This window comes from Callorhinchus milii, unplaced genomic scaffold (genome assembly GCF_018977255.1).
Source record: "Callorhinchus milii isolate IMCB2004 unplaced genomic scaffold, IMCB_Cmil_1.0 Scaffold2, whole genome shotgun sequence".
In the NCBI taxonomy this organism is placed as follows: Eukaryota; Metazoa; Chordata; class Chondrichthyes; order Chimaeriformes; family Callorhinchidae; genus Callorhinchus; species Callorhinchus milii.
The window spans coordinates 92,199,111-92,218,920 of NW_024704743.1; the positions used below are offsets into that span (position 1 = coordinate 92,199,111).

Below are 19,810 nucleotides of genomic sequence, written 5' to 3' on the forward strand. Positions count from 1 at the left end.
GTTTTGCCCACGAAATATAGTCGATTCACTTTACAGTCTATTCTGCGAAGCGCTCTGAGACGTCTCGAAGTCTTTGATAAGGCGCTGCACCAAGTGCAGGGAATGTTGTTGTCACAGACTGAGCTGCACTCACACTCGCACAGTGCACTGAGGTGTCTGAGCACACGCGGGGCGGCGTGAACGCGCGTGCGCGCTGGTTGCCAGGGGTGGGGGGGGGGAGGAGCGGGGCCTGGGGATCGCGGTGCGCGAGTGCGGCCTAAAGCAGGTGAGTGGATGAGGAGCGAGGGCAGCGCGGATACTGGGGCACAGCCCCGGGCAGGGGAGGGGAGCGGAGCAGAGGGCCGAGCCCGGGCCCGGGAGACAGACCCACCCACCGACCCCGGACTGGGAGCCGCTGTCCCCGGGCTCAGCTGTGACCAGGAGGCGGCGGCGGCGGCCGGAGCCCAGACTCACTGCAGCTGAATCAGGAGGAGCCGCCTCCAGAGTAACAGCGATTTATAGCCATCAACACCCCCTCCTCCCCCCCACCCGGTAATACCACCCCCCCCCCCCGGCAATACCCCCCCCCCGGCAATACCCCCCCCCCGGCAATACCACCCCCCCCCCCCGGCAATACCACCCCCCCCCACCCCCCCCCCCCCCCCGGCAATACCACCCCCCCCCCCCCCCGGCAATACCCACCCCCCCCACCCCCCCCCCCCCCCCGGCAATACCACCCCCCCCCCCGGCAATACCACCCCCCCCCCCCCCCGGCAATACCACCCCCCCCCCCCCACCCCCCCCGGCAATACCACCCCCCCCCCCCCGGCAATACCACCCCCACCCCCGGCAATACCCCCCCCCCCCGGCAATACCAACCCGGCAGCCCACCCCGACCCTCAACCCCTCCGGCTCTCAGCAACCCGCCCCCACCGCCCCCAACTCACCCCCCACCCCCCCCCCCCAGGCCCTCAAACCCCCCCCCGGCCCTCAACACCCCCCAACCCTCAAGCCCCCCCTCAAGCCCTCACCGCCCCCCCCCCCCTCAGGCCCTCCCCCCCTCCCCCAGGTCCTCAACTCCCCCACTTCTCCGCCAGGCCCTTGACCCCCCCCCCAGGCCCTCAACCCCCCGCCAGCCCCTCAACCCCCTCCGCCGCCCCTCAACCCCCCTCCGCCAGTCCCTCAACCGCCCTCCGCCAGTCCCTCAACCCCCCTCCGCCAGCCCCTCAACCCCCCTCCGCCAGCCCCTCAACCCCCCTCCGCCAGCCCCTCAACCCCCCTCCGCCAGCCCCTCAACCCCCTCCGCCAGCCCCTCAACCCCCCCTCCGCCAGCCCCTCAACCCCCTCCGCCAGCCCCTCAACCCCCCTCCGCCAGCCCCTCAACCCCCCTCCGCCAGCCCCTCAACCCCCTCCGCCAGTCCCTCAACCGCCCTCCGCCAGCCCCTCAACCCCCCTCCGCCAGCCCCTCAACCCCCCTCCGCCAGCCCCTCAACTCCCCTCCGCCAGCCCCTCAACCCCCCCTCCCTCAACCCCACCCCCCCCCAACCCCTCCTCCCCGGCCCTCAACGCCCCCCTCCTCTCCCCGGCCCTCAACGCCCCCTTCCTCTCCCCCGGCCCTCAACCCCCCCCCCCCCTCCTCCGGCCCTCACCCCCCCCTCCTCCGGCCCTCAACCGCCCCCCCCTCCCTGGCCCTCAACGCCCCCCTCCTCTCCTCCGGCCCTCAACGCCCCCCCCCCCCCCTCCTCCGGCCCTCAACCCCCCCCTCCCCTGGCCCTCAACCGCACCCCCTTCCCCCGGCCCTCAAACCCCCCCCCCTTCCTCCGACCCTCAACCCCCCCCCCAGCCCTCAACCCCCATCCCATCCCCCGGGCCCTCAACCACCCCCACCATCCCCCCTGGCCCTCAACCCCCCCGACCCTCAGCCCCCAGCCCCTCAACTCCCCCCAACGGCCCTCAACTATCCCCCTCTTCTCCCCTCCCCCACTTTGGACGTAGATTGCAGTTTTTTTAATGCTTTTGTGGTGCATGCTGGCATATTTTTCTGGTGTTTTTGGTTGCTTGTGGGCTTTTTTCTGACTGGAATATCTGTTTTCAGGGAAGATGAGGCAGAGAGATATTAAATTTGCAATCATGACTGTCAAATAATTGTGCTTACAGGAAGAGACTTTGAAATGTAGAAATAACATAAATTTGGGAACACAGTATTTGAATACCCCTTCTGTTTGGAAGCGTTGTAGTGGTATGAACACAACGAATCAAAATTCTTGTGATTGAACATGGACTGTTGAGAAAGTTTGCACTTTGATGTTTTGAATTAGAAAAATGTCTGATTTTTCGATTGGTTTATTTGTAGGTTTGGATTATTTCTGGGGAAAAATAATAGACTAATTGTAGTAATTATTTTGGTCAGCCAGGTGCCTTGACACATGCAGAAATCTATCGCCATGCTTAAGTGTATCCAAACCAAACTGAGAATTCCATGCATCCCATCTACACATGGAAATCCCAGAGATAGATTGTTGGAATGGAATGCACACTCTCTCCCTGGAGGGATGCATCCTTCTTACCTAATTCTGGAAAGTATTTGGCGCAGGTCGGCAAGAGCCAGGGCGTGGGGTTCCCAGAGTATATTGGGGTACTGCTCCCGACGCCTTGGGACGTCCTCCCGATGTGAAAGGCGCTCTATAAATGGAATCTTGTTGTTGTTGTTGTTGAAAAACCTCATAGCTTGCCATTGATATCGCTTTCTGACAAGCTTTCTCACTGTTTGTCCAGCTAGGACCGCCCTACCCATTAGGGCTTTGGCTTGCATGGTTAACAGGAGTTGAGTGGTATGATTCCCAGATCCAGTGTCTGTTCTGCCCTTCCAAATCCAGGCTTGCTATGCTGTCATCAGCAGCGTCCTGGAATACTGCGGACCTGCCTGGCTCAGTAACCAGACTACCGAGACTGCCACAGAGGGTTGGCTTGATTTCAATATTTCGTTGCCAAACATGACACCTTGGAGCCAGTTCAGCTCCAAGGACACCCCCCTCTCTTCTCTACCCCCCACCCCCCCGAGATAGTCACTAGTTGGTCATTCGTCATTCGACAAGCGCCGGGTTTGAGCCCTCACAAGGTAGATGGTAGGTACCAGGAATTCCCTGTGAGCTTCCTGGTGGGCAACATATCTCAGCATGAAATTTGTGACAGCATTGCCAACGTCTTCCTGTCCGCAGCTCGGCCACCCAGGTTCCAATTGTTGGAACTTCCCATTGAGTGATAGTTCCAACAAATGGAGGTGTCGGGTTTAAGCAGCAGCTGCTTGCCTCTGCAGGGAGATCAAGGTGGATTCCAGAGCTGGATATCTGAACTTGTGTTCACAAACTCGGATTCCAGATAACGCCTTCCAGCAGTTGTCACCCTAAACCTCAGAATTTCCTCATCAACTACTAGCGGATATCTGCCTTCAGTGTGGTGGTGGACCTTTACAGGACAGCTTGATTACTTGTGACTGATTGCGGCTAACAAGTAGCACTATTTGGAATTAAATGAAGTGAGAATCTCAAGATGTCATTTAAAGAGGAATACACTTTTTTTTAATTTTCAAAATAATAGCTTCCCCGATGCTTGTCCAGCTATTACCATGGCTTTGGTTTGGACTAAGTAGGAACAACACCTGCCCCCCATGGTTGGGCTACCCTCTAAGTCCTAGTCATGAGCCATACTGCCTGGGATGTCATCAGTAGTGCCTTGGAGTACTGGAGCACTGTGGTCCCGAGTGGCTCAGGAATCAGACTATCAAACTTGCCGGTATGGGAAAAGAACAAAACAGGAGAGCCCCTGCCACCCACTCCCCCCCCCCCCCCCCCGGGAATCCCATTGAGGCATAGACCTTTGAACATTGCCAAGTTGAATGCTAGGATGTCATTTTGGTCTTGAGTCAAGTTTGGAGAAAAGAAACGTGGTGGAACAAAAGAGACTGCTGTGGCCTCCATGCCCAGCTATTGTTTGTGGGGTGGTGAGGTTTTCTAGCATACTGCAGCCTTAAACTGCAGCTTAATAATAATCCCTTAAAATTGCAAAAGAGAGATGTGGCTTTTTTGTGGGGTATATTAGAAGAACTTCAACCGTTTTCTGGGTTTTGTGCTGGATAGAAAGTGAGGAAGGAATTTTAACGCCTCTATTTCCACAATACAAAAATTGTTCCTGAAATCTGCTTGACCAGTCTATCAGGTTGAATGATGGAAATTGTTAGAAGATTTTTCCATATAGTTCCCCAAACCAATGTCAAAGGGAAAGTTCTCTACTGCACTATGCTCAGCCAGTAATGCATGCATATCTGATATATTTTCCAAAAAGATGATACAGAATCCCCAGAATTATGTTCAGGACCTCTGGGAGATCTTTTAATGTCTTGAGTTGATTTTAATTTAGTGATTCCAAAAGTGTCGCTCAACTATTTTGCATCATATTCCCAGTTTAGATTTCAGTTGAATGTCGACAAATATCAAGGTTGACACCCATCTCCTTGGCTTGGCTTTCCACCTCAGGCACTGGCGGAGTTGACTTGGACAGATGCTCACTCTGTCTTACAGAGATGGTGTGGAACCTCAGAGCTTTGTTTGACCTCCCCCCACCCGCCCAAGCCTGTCTTTCAAGCTCACTCAGCTTATCTAACCTCCGCAAATTTGTCTGCTTCCACCACTACCTCGCGCCCCCCCCCAAACTGCTGAGATCCTGATTCACACTTTCATCACATCCAGTCTTGACTATTTTAACATCCTGATCACTGAACTCCCCAACTCCTCCCTAAAAATCAGTGGACAATCCAGAATTCTGCAGCTGTGTCATGTCCCTCAGCAGGTTCAGTGAGCCTGTCACCCACATCCTTGCTCAGCTCCAGGGATCAAATTGAAGATCTTCGCCCTAGCATTTAACTCCCTCCACCTCCTCACCCCATCCTATGTCTAAATTCCTCCCTCCCTTAAGCCTGCACTTTAACTGCACGTTCGGTCATTTTCTTCCCCACCACCCCCCAGCTCCCTCTTCCCCAATTTCCTTTTCTCCCCTTCCCCACCCCAGGTTCATTAAGCTACAAAGTGCTCTGAGAAGTCCTCTCGATGTGGAAAAACAATATAAAAATGTAAATTGTACTTTGATTAAAAAGTAGGATGAACAAAGAGAAACTATTTCCACGGGCGGGTGGGTCGGTAACCCGGAGACACCGATTTTAAAATAGTTGTTAAAAGAAACAGATGGGAGGTGAGGAGAATTTTTTTCACAAGGCAAGTTGTACGGATCTGGAATGGATTCTCAGAAAAGGTGGTGGAAGCCAATTCGATAACAAATTTTAAGAGAGAAGTAAATAATTATTTGGGGAGGACAAGTTTGCAGGGCTATGGGGGGAGAGCAGGGGAGTGGGATTGAGTTAGATAGCTCTTTTCAAAAAGCCGGCACAGACACGATGGGCCAAATGGCCTCCTTCTGTGCTGTATGATTCTATGAAATCTTTAATTAACCAATTCGCTTATTTACACAAACAAAATCTGTCTTTAGGGCTATTTTCTGTTGGTTGAGCTGATTGTCTTTCTTATCAGATCAGTGGTATTTGCCTGACACTAACCAAGCAGACAACTCTGGTAAAACTGAACACTTGATTGACCAAAAAGATGTCAAGTATTTTAATAATACATATAGGATGTACTAACTATTATTTTATTCACTAAATGTTAAGTAAAAGTTGTAATTGACAAACATACAATTACAAAAAAAAAACATATAGCGGGGCTCAATCTTAAAATAGAAACGTCAACAGTACCAATGTTATATCCAAAGTTAATAAACGTAATCCTTGCATTTTATGTTAGAATAATAACAGTATTTACACTTCACAGCAGGAGAACATTTTAAAGCACTTAGTGGGATACACTGTAAAGTGTAGTGACTGTTTTTGTGGGTGAACATGGCAGTCAGTTAGCACACAGCAAGTGTCCCACAAACAGCCATGAAATGAATGACCTATTTTTTGAGAGATTGTTGGCCAGGACGTAGGGAGAAACGCCCTTCTCATTTCGAATAGGGCCATAGGATCTTTAATGTACACCTAGTCAGGCAGACAGGGGTTCAGTTTAATATCTCATCCGAAGGAGTCGCCTCCAACAATGCCACGACCACCCACAGAACTGCATCGACTGTCAGCTTATACTATACAAGTTCCAAGTCACAACGTGAACCCATTGAACCCACAGCTTTAATAGTAATAATAATAATCCTTGCTTTTGATATAGAGCTTTTCACGTCGGGAGGATGTCCCAAAGCGCTTCACAGAACACACTGTAAAGTGAATTGACTGTATATTTGTGGGTGAACGCGGCACCAATTGCGCACAGCAATGTTTCACAAACAGTCGTAGATTGAAAATGACCAATTTATTATTGTTTTTGGTTTTGGAGGGATTATTATTAGGCTCTGTGTGGAGTAAGGAAACTTGCCCAAGGTTTCGCCCTCTGCCTGGAATTGAACTCAGGTCCCTCGCTTGCAAAGCGAGTGCTCTAACCACTGAGCTACAGGACTCCACTCCGCTTTCTGACTCGGAGGCGAGAATGCTACCAACTAAGTCAGACTGACACACAAATATAGAGCCTTTCAGTTCAGGAGAATGTCTCAAAGTGCTTCATAGGCTTTAGTGTAAACTATAGTGATTGTATATTTTGTAGGTAAACGTAAAGTCAGTTTGTGCACAGCAATGTCCAATGAAAACAGCCTTGAAGTGACTGACCAATTTTATCTGGGAGATTGTTAGCCAGGCCTCCAGGAGAGAGTCTGGGATTTTTAACATCCACCTGAATAGGAGGCAAGTTCTACTTTCTCGTATCTTGACTTGCATAAACAAGCTATCAGGGGTGACGTGATAGAGGTCTTTAAAGTTATGAAAGGTTTTGATAGAGTTGTGTTGTCGTTGTCTCCGAGATCTGGCAAATTAGTCTTGTCTCTCTTTGTTGATGGCAAAGTTCTGATCCCGATTACGTTTGTGACACATTAATTTCTCCTTTATGGTTCAGAGTTCTTGGTATGCAAAGGAGGGGACTCCTTCAGCCTATTGGCAAGTTCCAGAACCAAGCAATGAGTGGGATTTGTGTTTTATTAAAAAAAAGGAAAACCACTGCAGGGAGGGTGGGCTCTGACTAACACTGACCTGGTGCTGAGCAACCTGGAAGCAGTTAGCTTCACAGTGGGCACGTCTTTTTACCAAAACACTTAATTTGAGGACTTTGATTGCATTTTATATAGTGCCTCATCCCATGTGGTTGAGACATCTCAAAGCACTTCATAGAATATATTGCAAAGTGGATTGACTGTATTGTGGGTGAAATGCAGTCATGGATGGAGTGAGCAAATTTCTTTGAGTGATCCGCCGTTCAACTAACAACCAAGTTTCTACTTAATGCTAGGTCAACAAAGGCGTGTGGAGTAAGGAAACTTGCCTAAGGTTTCACCCTCCCCAGAATTACAACGGCCTGGGATTCAAACCCATGTCCTCTCACTTGCGAGGCGAACGTGCTAACCACTAGTCTATGGGACCCTTATAGGACAGATGAGTAATATCTGATTGTCTGCCATGTTTTGTCATGTTGGAAAATACGTAATGTATTTTGTTGAATGCAAATTGTTTATTACATGTTTGGGGTTCACATGTATCCTGGAAATACAGTACCTTTGTTCTTTGACACACTACAAGACAACTCCTGGGAAGTGTATGTTTCTAATACAGTAACAGAAAGAAGCGTTAGGAAAAGGAAAATAAGTGTATTTATAGACACATATGGCAGTACGTAAACTTATCCTGTACTTAACAAATGAGTTTCAACAAATAAACTGACATTCATGGCTACTCATGCCTACAATGACACACTGGATGTAGTCTCTGAGCTCTTTTCCCTTGGAATGATGGTGTATCAGGAGTTTACTGTATGTTTAACATTTACCTATGAGAGAGAATAGGTAGAAGGAAAACACTTGCTGCTCTCTATAAAAATTTGCCCCACACAAGTAGTAGATATTTTAATTGATTTAACAAACAACAAATTCAATTTGGTTTGGATTGATTTGTATATAAAAGGACAGCAGGTCCAAGAGCTGTATAAAAAGATACAGCAGATATATACTATTTATATAATGAAAACTAACGAGTAAATGTATCATCATCATGGTACTTTTTTTCAAAATCAACTATAGTATGCACTTATATTGCACCTTTCATGTACAATGAACATCTCTAAGCCCTTAACGGATATAAGAGAGGAAGAAGGGGAATTAAAGATGTTGACCAAATACCAGATAAATATATATTTTAAGAGTTTTGAATTCAATGGAAGTGCAGGAACCTCTCTTCTCGGTATGTCATAGTATGTCATACGTACCTGCGGGTCAGTAATCAGAAACAATGATAGCATTGAAATCTTTGAGTGTAACAACTATGCTGAAGCCAGGAGGGAAAATGCGATTCTTCAGCATTAATTTGTTCATGCACTTAATAATTATTTAATATTTAATAATAATGAAGTCCTGTAGCTCAATGGTTAGAACACTTGCCTTTCAAGCGAGAGACCTGGGTTTGGTTCCCGGCAGGGTGAAACAATTGGGCAAGTTTTCTTACTCCACACGTCTCTGTTTACCTCGCAGTAAGTAGAAACCCGGTTGTTAGTCGATTGGCAGATCGGTTTTCCGGGGGTAGTAATTCCTTTTAAAAAAAAAAATAGATTGGTCGCTCAATCTACAACTGTTTTCGGGACATTGCTGTGCCTAATTGGCTGCCGCCCTTCATCCACAAAATATGCTGTCAATTCACTTTACATTATATTCTGTGAAGCGTTTGATATATCTCGAAGACATGGTAAGGTGCTATACCAAATGCAAGAATTATTATTTTATCAATTCATGTTTTAAAGGGGACATTTGCACTTTAGGCTTAATGATATAGTCAAAGGGAATTTCCCAGTTTAAACTTTTTGGCACTCTAAATCCAAGGAAACTGACAAAAGTCATAGGCAAATTTCCTGTATTCTTTTTACTGATAATCTGACTGGATGATGGATCAAAGAATAGTTTAGCGGGGAGAAAATTTAGAGATGGTGATGGACGATCAAAGATGCTGAGAACTGTACCCCATAATAGCTTTAAGTTTGTTGGGATTCCATTGAGGTAGTTTTAAATTAATTATTAAATGCTAAACTACGTGAACTCAAAATGCATCCATCAGAGAAGCTTAGCAACCAATCCTCTCAGGCTCCATTAGATCAATGTACAGGTTTAGTTACATTTTGGAGTAGTCAGCCACCTGATGAAAGGATACCAGTCTATGGTTAGACAGAAACTTGTTCCTGTCTGTAGATGGTTGACAGTTCTGCACTTTTTTTAAAAAAAGTGTCAGCCTGGCTCAGTTAGTAACACGTTGAGTTAGAAGTTTGAAAAATAGTCTTGAGATTTAGGGAGGACAAGTTTGCAGGGCTATGAGGAGAGAGCAAGGGAGTGGGATTGACTTGGAAAGCTCTTTTCAAAGAGCCGGCACAGACACGATGGGCCAAGTGGCCTTCTTCTGTGCTGTAAGATTCTATGATGAAAGTGCATTGCTGGTAGTGTACTGCAATATTAGAGGTTCAGTACTTCATATTACGTGTTAAACTGAAAACCTGTCTGTCTATTCAGGTGGATGTTAAAGATCCCACAAAACTATTCAGAAAGAGAAGGAAGTTTCTCCTGGTGTCCTGGCAAACAATCAAATTGACTGTCACATTCGCCTACAAAATACGCAGTCACTACATTTTAAATCCTGTGCAGCGCTTTGGGACAGACATCTTCCTGACATGAAAGGCTCCATATCAAATACAAAGGTAACTATTATTAAAAATAAAAATCGAGAACTAGGTCTTTGAGTACTTTAGAGTTGCTTATTGTGGCATTTTATGTTTGTCGTACTTTGGACTATAAATAGATAATGCAATGTTTATGTAAAAACACTTATGATTATGCTTAATATGTCAAAACATGATCCAATAATGAACTGTGAGTTCAGTCTTTGAACTTTGACAGTATTATCACCAGACAATGAGTGTGACTCTTGCACAATTCTATAAGCTGTGCCTCCAATGCCAAGACATTTTGAGCATATCTCCAGTGTACAGTGAGAGCTGGGAAAACTCAGCAGGTCAGGCAGCATCTATTGGAGAAAGTGAGTCAACGTTTCGGGTCACAAAACATTGTCTCTTTTTTTTGTCTTCTTTGTCGTTCTTGTCCTGCCTTTCCCTCTCAACTTGTCCTTTAAAACCTCTCCCTCTCCCAACATATCCCAGTTCTGACGAAGGGTCGTGGACCCGAAACGTTGACTCACTTTCCTTTCTCTGTAGATGCTGCCTGACCTGCTGAGTTTTCCCAGCTCTCTCTGTTTTTGGTTCAGATTTCAGTATCTGCAATATTTTGTGTTTTCTCCAGTATACAGTTCCTGTTTTTTTATCATGCACGCTAGATTTTTCAGCAGACCTTGCAGTTCACATGAACGTGAACATCAGTTAACAATGTCTTGACAATTTGATGTCCTACCGTATATGTATTTGCACAACCGTTTACAGTTCTGAAAGGATATCTTTGAAATGGTGAAAAGTTTGACTAAATGCTTTTAATTCAGGGTTAAATACTTAACTTCAAGCCTTGATAGGTTTGTCTAAGTATACCCCTTATTCCTACATGAAGTATATTAGTTATTAATATTGCATACATATCATCAAAAATGCTTTAAAACGCAGAGTAAAGGTATATGTACAGTATTATATTGATTTGATAAGAACACAGCCAACAATAATTTCCATTCATATAGTACCTTTCCACATCAGAAAGATATCTCAAAGTGCTAAACACAACTGATTAGAGATCTGTTCCAGATGTGGGCAGGTGGGAGATTTCAGAAGTGGAGTGGAAAGGTGGCCAGAACCTTAAGATGGGTTAAGGTGCTTAAGATGGGTTTTAAGATGGAGTGGCATCACAGAGGCACTCCAGGATGGAAGCAGGTAGCGTTGCGGAAGTGAGGGAAAAGCAGAGCGAGTGAGATCTCAGATGTACTTCTTGGTGGATAGTTGGGGGGGATTGAACAAGATGTTCCACAGCAGCTCTGTGAGGTGGAGTGATAATTAATGCACTCAGCACCTAAGGTGAGAAGGAACTGATGGATGCCAAGCAGGAAAACCTCAGTCTTGTCAACATTGAACTGTAGAAAGTTAGAACTCATCTAAGATGTAACATTCACCCACAAATATATGGTCAATTCACTTTATAGTATATTTTGTGAAGCGCTTTGAGACGTCGAGAAGATGTGAAAAGTGCTATATCAAATGCAAGGATTATTATTAATATTATCTAACAAGAGCTGAGAACAGGAGAGGACTGCGATTGTATGTTTCTTCTCTTTTTCTCTTCCCCTTTTTCAATCTGCACAAGAAAAACATCTGTTGCCTGCCCTTGTCTATGATATTTTAATGATATCAAATCCAATGGGCTCACACTCTTTCTTGCTTAATGTTATAATCTACCATTGAGGGACGAGGGAAGAAAGTAGGGAAGATCTCCCAGTTGCTAGAAATGGATACATTTTAAATGAGCTTCTACGTTTGGATTTATATATACAGTTACATCTGTTTCTCCATATAACCTAAAACTAATTGCTCTATAAAGGTGATATGATTGCTGCTTGTGTCAATGTAAGTGCAATTCAAATCAAAACTTAAGAACATGTTCAGGTTCTGCATAAACCTTTTTCATTTTGCTCTTGCTTTAACACCAATCTGTTAACTCAGATGCACAATTTTTGTTTTGAGCTACATGTTCCTGTTGCAATTCTTGTTGCATTGAGCAATAATCTAAGCCTTCCTATAAGCGGGCTTCTAACGTGACGAAATTGTGAGGACGTGTTAATGATGCAATCCTAAAAATCGGTGATCAAATCATGTTTAACTTGCTTACAAGTCCATGAGTTTGGCAAATTAGTAGAATCTATTATCAGGAACAGAACAGCTGAACATCTAGATAAATATGCATAGATCAGGCAGAGTCCTACTTACCTAATGCCAGAGAATCGTAAATTGGCAAGAGCCAAGGCTTGGGGACCCCAGAGATTGCATTGGGGGTACTTTTGTAGTTTAAGGTAGAAATGGAGTGTGAGCCTAGATTATACTGTTTGACAGATATTTTGGGGTGAGCAAGACACTAAAGGTTCTGCACGTGTTCTGTGAGAATGTAACTAGGTAATTTCTAACTTGTGAGGATAATCGACTCTTTAAACCCTACATCCAAGCTCTCACTTGTGCAGAGTTTACTCACCTCTGCAACACCGCCTGCCTCTGCCAGTACCCCTCTGTTGGGCTGCCAAGATTCTTATTCACTTCCAGGCTCAACTATTTGAATGCTCTCCTTACCAGACCTCCCAGTTCCTCTCTTCACAAACTGCAACTCATCTAGAACGCTGCAGGAATATCCATTCCCACAACAGGTTCCATGAGCCCTTCAATCCCATCCTCATTTGGACCACTGACTCTCAACATCCTCCAGGGATCAAATTCAAGATTCTTATGTTCACTTTAAACTGCCTGTGTCACCATGCCCACCCTACCTTGTCCACTTCTGTGACCTCCTGGTTCCCTATGTTCCAGGTCTAATTCTGCTCCGCAAACACTGCCTCCTTCATATTCTCTAGGTGAACTTTTAGCCGTTGTCCTCCCATTCTCAGGAACTCCATCCTGGAGTTTCACTCTAAAATTATATTAAAATATGTTATTAAGCAATTAAGGGCTCTGAGACCCTACTCGTGTGAAGGGAACTATATGAATGCAAGTTGTTGTATTAGGAAAGGACATTGGGAAATTGTTGCATTTTCTAACCTTGTAATAACAACAACTTGGATTTATATAGCGCCCTCCACGCCGGACGGCGTCTCAGAGCGCTTCACAGTAACGGTTCCCAGGGCCGAGCCGGGGGGATGGGAAGGAAGGTGACCAAAGCTGTGGTCGAAAAGAAAGGTCTTCAGTCGAGACCTGAAAATAGTAAGAGAGGAGGCGAGGTGAAGGGAGTGAGGAAGGCAGTTCCAGAGCCTCGGGGCATAGTGGCTGAAGGCACGGCCACCGAGGGTGGAGCGGAGGGCTCGGGGGACGAGGAGGCCAGATCCGGTAGAACGAAGGCAGTGGGCATTGTTGTGAGGCGAGACGAGGTCAGAGAGGTAGGGAGGTGCAGAAGAGTGGAGGGATTTGAAGACTAGGGTGAGGATCTTGAAGTCGATCCTCTCTGGGACAGGCAGCCAATGCAGTCTGTCAAGGACTGGGGTAATCGGGGAGTGGAGTTTGGTGCGGATAAGAATGCAGGCGGCAGAATTTTGTATGACCTGGATTTTGTGAATGGTAGTGGAGGGGAGACCGGCGAGGGGAGTATTTGAATAGTCCAGCCGAGAGGTGACAAAGGCATGGACCAGGGTTTCAGCGGCTTTTGGAGTGAGGTATTGGTGGAGACGGGCGATGCATCAGAGGTGGAAGAAAGCGGCCCTGGTGAGGGACCGGACGTGGGGGAGGAAGGATAATTGGGGATCGAACCTGACGAAAGGTTGCGTTATCACCAATCATTATCACCAATGATGATTATCACACTACATACCTCATTATGTCCCTTCAATTTTTGATTAACAGAATTTTTTAAGTGTCTCAGCAGGTAAACCTCAGTGCAAGTATTTCCCATAGGGTTATGTTTTAGTTACTATATTTTTGTAAAGTCTGTTTTATATACATACATTAGCTGACAAAATTTAAAATAAACATTCCTTTTTTTCATTTGCTTGGTAAAAATGGTAATGAACTGAAGCAAAATTGAAGTAATTTTTTTGGAAGCAAGTGACTATTCATGCACACATTATTGTTTTACCTGGATAAATATCTTTGTTTTGATCTCCAAAGTAAATACAATGCATTGCAATCAGTCTCTAGGCCTCTGCTTGCAAGTCTCGCTTCAGTGAGCTCATAAGAACATTCTAGTGCTAACTTGCTCATGTTACCAAGTGGAAAAATGCTCATCTTAAGCCTTCACTGTGATACGATTTCTCAGTCTAAGCATGGTCTTTCACATTTAGAAACCATTTAATTGAGTAAAATGGCTTAAGATATTTACTGTAGTTTGTTTCCAATTAACTTAGTTCACTCCACCACCAACAACAACAAAATTACATTTGTATAGTGTGTTTCACATCGGGAGGATGTCCCGGGGCGCTGGATAATCAGAGTTTCAGACCTGAGCTGGGGGTCAGGATCGGGGAGTGTGGAGGGCACGGGGGGGGGAAGGAGGACCGAAGGCACAGTCGAAGAGGTTGGTCTTGAGACGGGTCTTAAAGGGGGAGAGGTGAAGGGACTGTGTGATGGAGTTTCAGAGCGGGGGGGGGAAGACTGGCAGAAGGCCCGCCTGCCAATGATGGGGCAGGCGAAATGGGGGACATGAAGCAGGCCGGAGCCCCTGAATGGAGGGAGCCGGCAAGTTCGTAGGGGGTTAGGTCGCAGACTTGGGGGGGAACAAGGCCACGGAGGGCTTTGAAGATGAGGACCAGGATCTTGAACTGTATCCTCTGTGTGATGGGAAGTCAGTGGAGTCGGGCGAGGATGGGGGTGATAGGGTCGCAGAGTCTGGTGCGGAAAACGACATGGGCTGCAGAGTTCTGGATGATCTGCAGCTTGTGAAGGGAGGAATTGGGGAGGCCAACAAGCAGGAAGTTTGCATAGTCAAGCCTGGGTGTTATGAATGCATGTATGAAGGATCCGGAGGCTTGCGGTGTGAGACAGGAGCGGAGCCGGGCGATGTTATGGCGGTGGGAGAAGGGAGAGTAGGTCATGGCATGGATGTAGAGTAGAAAGGATAGATGAGAGTCAAACAAGACACCAAGATTCCGGACTGGCTTAGTAAGGTGGAGTGTGAAGTTCAAGGCTGGACTATGGGAACTCTCTCCTCTCCGGCCTTCCCGGCATCTCCCTCCCTCCACAAGCAGCAGGTCATTCAGAACTCTGCAGCTCGTGTACTGTCCCGCACCAGGCTTCACGACCACATCACTCCCACCCATCGGGCAGCTTTATGCGGATTATTGTGTTCAAACAAAAGGTTTTTGAAGCATACTGACGGTCAATTGAGAAGTTTAAAAGATAGTTAGGCATACAGTAAACTCCTGATAAATCATCACTCGAAGTGGAAAGGGCTCATCAACTAGTTCTGCACCCCCTTACCTCTCTGACCTCTCTCCTCACAGCAGTGCCCGTTGCCTTCGCTCCACTGGGTCTGGCCTCCTCCTTGTCCCCTGGGTTCTCCGCTCCTACCGTCGGCGGACGTGCCTTCAACCACTATGCTCCGAGGCTCTGGAACTCCCTTCCTCATTCCCTTTGCCTCGCCCCCTCTCTTCCCACTTTCAGATCTCGGCTGAAGACCTTTTCATCCGCAGCTTTGGTCACCTTCCTCCCCCTCCCCTGGCTCGGCCCCGGGATCCGTTATTGTGAAGTGCTCTGAGACGCTATGGTCTTGTTATCAGGAGTTTATGAATAGAGATTAGCTAAATTTTAGCTTTTTCCATAGAAGCAGAGATGATTGAGATATAATATAATCCAGGTATTTACAGTTTGAATGGGTAGACCAAAATAAATAGAGAAAATTGTTTTCCTTTATTTGGGGAATTGGTAACAATGAGCCGTGTAATCTCAGGATTGTGAGCAGACGAATCAGGGAGAGACTATCAGGAATTTCGTCCTCAGAGGATTATTCTGGTGTGGAATTCATTGATTGAAAGAGAATTGAATAAGGATCTGAGCACTAAAAACATTAAGTGGAATTAATTTAAAAGAGCATTGTTAAAAAGTAAGCGTAACATTGGCTATGATTGGCCATTTTCCTTTGCACTGAATATTTCTGTTTCTATATAAGGATATTAAAATATGAAAAAAGATGGGGAATTTGAATAAAAGAGTTGTAATAGATTTAATAGTCAAATAGGATTGATAGGCTGAATAACATGTTCCAATGTGAATATGAATATGTACCTAAAGTGGAGTCCTAATATGTTGATTACATTTTGAAATGTATAACTTTTGTCTTTGTAGGAGATGGCCATCTTGGAGTATAACTGTTGTATAAAGAGAGACAAGCACGTTGGCTAGATCTGTGCAAACAGCATCTTTGGAGCCATTGCTGAGCAAAAAGACTCACTTCCAGAATGAAGAAAATTAGCCTTAAAACAATAAGGAAATCCTTTAACTTGAATAAAAGTAAAGATGAAAGTGACTTTGTGGTGGTGCAACAGCCAGCAGTTGCCAATGAATTTGTGAAGGAGGACTCTCTTTTCAGTTGCTATGGGAAAGAATTGGCTGGCAGTGAGTTAAGCAGAGCAGAAGAAGATGAAAAAGGATCTAAGAATAAGACAAAAGGTGAAGGCTTAATGGGTACACTGAAAAGGAGACTTTCTGCTAAGCAGAAACAAAAGGGTAAAGGGAGTTCACCATCTGCCGGCTCGATGGAGGATGACACATTTTCATTCTCTTCAACACGAACAAGCATTAATGATTTGAAAGCTCAAAGGCCTTTAAGATCGACATCACTCCGGGGCCACCATTACAGTCCTACACCTTGGCCTCTGCGATCAGCCAGCTCTGAGGAGACCTGCATAAAAATGGAAGTTAAGGTCAAAGCAATGGTTCACAATAATAGTCCAAACCCGGCATTAAATGGAGTTCGTAAGGAGTTCCATGACATGCAGACAGACCATGTGTTTCAGGATCAGGGCAATGCAATCAAAGAGTCCCAGAATGGTGGTTCACATCTAAATATTAATGAAACCTGTCATGTGCCTGTAGTTATTGGATTAATGCCTCAGGACTATATTCAGTACACAATGCCTTTAGACGAGGAAATGTATCCTATTGATGGGTCCCGTAACTATTGTCTTGACAATCCCTTGCCAATGGAAGTTGCATCAGTGCCATCCCAGGTATGTACAGGTACCCTACAAATGGATGAAGGCCACATGGCCTCAGATTTAGTGGTTTCCTCTGATATCTTCTTGGATCCACCTGTAAATGGTCTTTTGATTAGAACCAATGTTCTCTTACAGAACTCAAGATCTAACCATGTTGATCTCCCACAGCTATCTCCACTGCTACCTCTAATTCCAAATGTAATGCGGTTGGCATTTCCTGGATTTAGTGGCACAGAAGCTCAAGTAGCCGAAAGGGTTCGTCATCACTTGAACTTCGATCCAACCTCTGCACCTGGTGTTGGAAGAGTTTATGATTCTGTTCAGCACAATGGTCCAATGGTAGTTACAAGTCTCACAGAAGAGCTGAAAAAACTTGCGAAGCAAGGCTGGTACTGGGGCCCGATAACGAGGTGGGAAGCAGAGGAGAAACTTACCAATGTGCCCGATGGTTCTTTTCTTGTGCGTGATAGTTCTGATGATCGATATCTTTTAAGTCTGAGTTTTCGTTCACAAGCCAAAACTCTTCACACTAGAATAGAACACTCGAATGGCAGGTTTAGTTTTTACGAGCAGCCTGATGTGGAGGGTCACACATCCATAGTAGAACTGATTGAGCACTCGATCAAGGACTCTGAAAATGGAGCATTTTGTTATTCTAGATCTCGCCTACCCGGATCTGCAACCTATCCTGTAAGACTAACAAATCCAGTGTCCCGGTTCATGCAAGTGCGTTCGCTACAGTACCTGTGCCGTTTTGTCATTCGTCAGTACACTCGAATAGATCTAATTCAGAAACTGCCTCTGCCAAACAAAATGAAGGATTATTTGCAAGAAAAGCACTACTGAAAGCTTTCAAAGTCATGAGCAGATTGCACTTTTGGAACTGGAATGCATTGGAATATTTTTTTAAAAAATATATAATTTATCAAAGACTAGCTACAAAAGCTTGTTTAGTTGCTGGTGTTCCTTCATTTTGTAATCATCGGGCTTTGCTTTTTTTGCCCCTTTCTTCTCACATCTGTTACACAGTCTATTTGCCAAATAAGATATTTTTACTGTTAAGGTACAGCACTTTCTCACTCATCTCAGTGAGTGAGACAAGTTTTGCTAAATTTTAGACTGCTAACTGCAGATTTGTGTAACTGCTAATTAGTTCTGCATCTCTACTGGCATAATCTTGATGTAAGCTTCCACTTAAATCAGTCGCCAAATGCAAGAACATAGTGTTATTTTGACATTCAATCTCATTAAGCAGACCCCAAGAATTGACGGTGAGGTAAATGGTGCCTTCTTGGTTAAAGATTGTTCAACCGCTCATTTATATTTTTTTATAAATGGATTAATATGATTTTTTGTCGCACTATCATTAAGGATGCTAAATGCTCATTATGATTTTTGGCCCTAAGATTAAGCCAAGCTGCTTCTGTGCACAGTAAATGTGCCCAGTTGAAAGAAACTTTTTTGTGGCAGGGGCAGCAGCGATATCGAGCTAAACACCTAAGCAAGCATCTGCTTAAATCTGAATTTATGATTTGGTTTATTTGGAAATGAAGCTGTCTACCTGATAAGAAAAACAGTTATTAGATATGTAGGGATCAGCAGAAGGTGCATGGGGTGCACAAACACATGCTGCTTATTTGGATAGGTTTGTCAGTATAGGTAGTTCTGCATAATCAGCAGCTGGCAGCCTGAAGTGGTTGTGACCATTTTCCTGTATACAAATCATTGTATTTCTATTTCTGACACTATTATTTAAAGAGTTCAAGCAGACTTGAGCATGACTCCAGACATCTGTGCCTTTTGGGATTGGAATTTTTTTAAAATTTATGTTTTTTTTTAAAAAAGTATAGAATTGTGCTATCCTGATTCTTTTGTGTCTTCATTTTTATTAGTGTTTGAGTTTGATTTCAAAATGCCATTTTATGATACAGCACAAATAAGATAATGTTACCATATCTGGTTTGCACAAGTTAATGTGCAGTTTGTGCTTGTTCATCCATGGACCAATTTTGTAAAGCCATTATAACAGTAATTTTGAGTGAGGGTTTAAAATTCAGTGGGGCACCACATTGCATACAGTAAATATTAAAGGATATTATTCCTGTTTTCAAGGGAATTGATGAGTCTTAGCTATGTTTCAAATTATGTTTAAAACTGTAAAATAAAAAATTCATAGGACAGCAGCATAAATTTCTATGAGGTAATATGGAATCAATGTTTACACAGTCCCTTGTTTGAATTGAGTCGTACAGATTGCAGTTTGGAAATCATGATCAAGGACTTTGAACAACATACAAGTCTATGGATCATTGTAACCAGATTTTTAAAAATGTTTAATCACAACAGAGAACTAATTTCAATATTTGGGTGACTCATTCAGCATATTATGCTGTAGTTCTTTTGTATTTCATTAGACTGATGTTTAGCAATAATTTCTTTCCCCTCCTGCCCCCTCCTGTGTTGAATTACGTTTGTGCACTTTTAGATTGTGTTCAGTTTCATTTTTGTTCTTGTATTTCCATATAGAAAACTTATGTAGTGAACAGGTAAAACAATTCCTATAAAATCATTTGTAATATTATGCAGATTGGTGCGTTATTTCTGACTATCTTCAACACTTATCGTAGAGTTTTCAGCAGTATGATACATCAATGTTCCAGTTTACCTTTTTTTATTTACTGATACAAAATAAACAGCCAAATTTTGTTACGAAAATTGAGCTGGTGGCATAATACACCAATAATTCTGAAATTACATAGTTTAAAGAGCAATTACCTTAGTCTATAATGTTTCACAAGACTATCGACAAGACCATTGTCTGAT

At 44.7% G+C, this 19,810-nt stretch overlaps 1 protein-coding gene across 2 annotated transcripts; it reads left to right on the forward strand.

The window, feature by feature from the left end:
- The first annotated feature begins 202 nt into the window (after positions 1 to 202).
- Positions 203 to 19,561, forward strand: LOC103175177 (suppressor of cytokine signaling 6). Of its 2 annotated transcripts, none has more exons than XM_007888015.2 (2): positions 203 to 265; positions 16,116 to 19,561. In XM_007888015.2, exon 2 carries the CDS (start codon positions 16,229 to 16,231, stop codon positions 17,831 to 17,833), a length of 1,605 nt encoding a protein of 534 aa, XP_007886206.1. In that variant the 5' UTR covers positions 203 to 265; positions 16,116 to 16,228; the 3' UTR covers positions 17,834 to 19,561. The 2 variants fall into 2 exon arrangements, with proteins under 2 accessions (XP_007886206.1, XP_007886207.1); XM_007888016.2 differs by lacking the exon at positions 203 to 265 and adding an exon at positions 9,820 to 9,851.
- Positions 19,562 to 19,810: the final 249 nt, after the last annotated feature.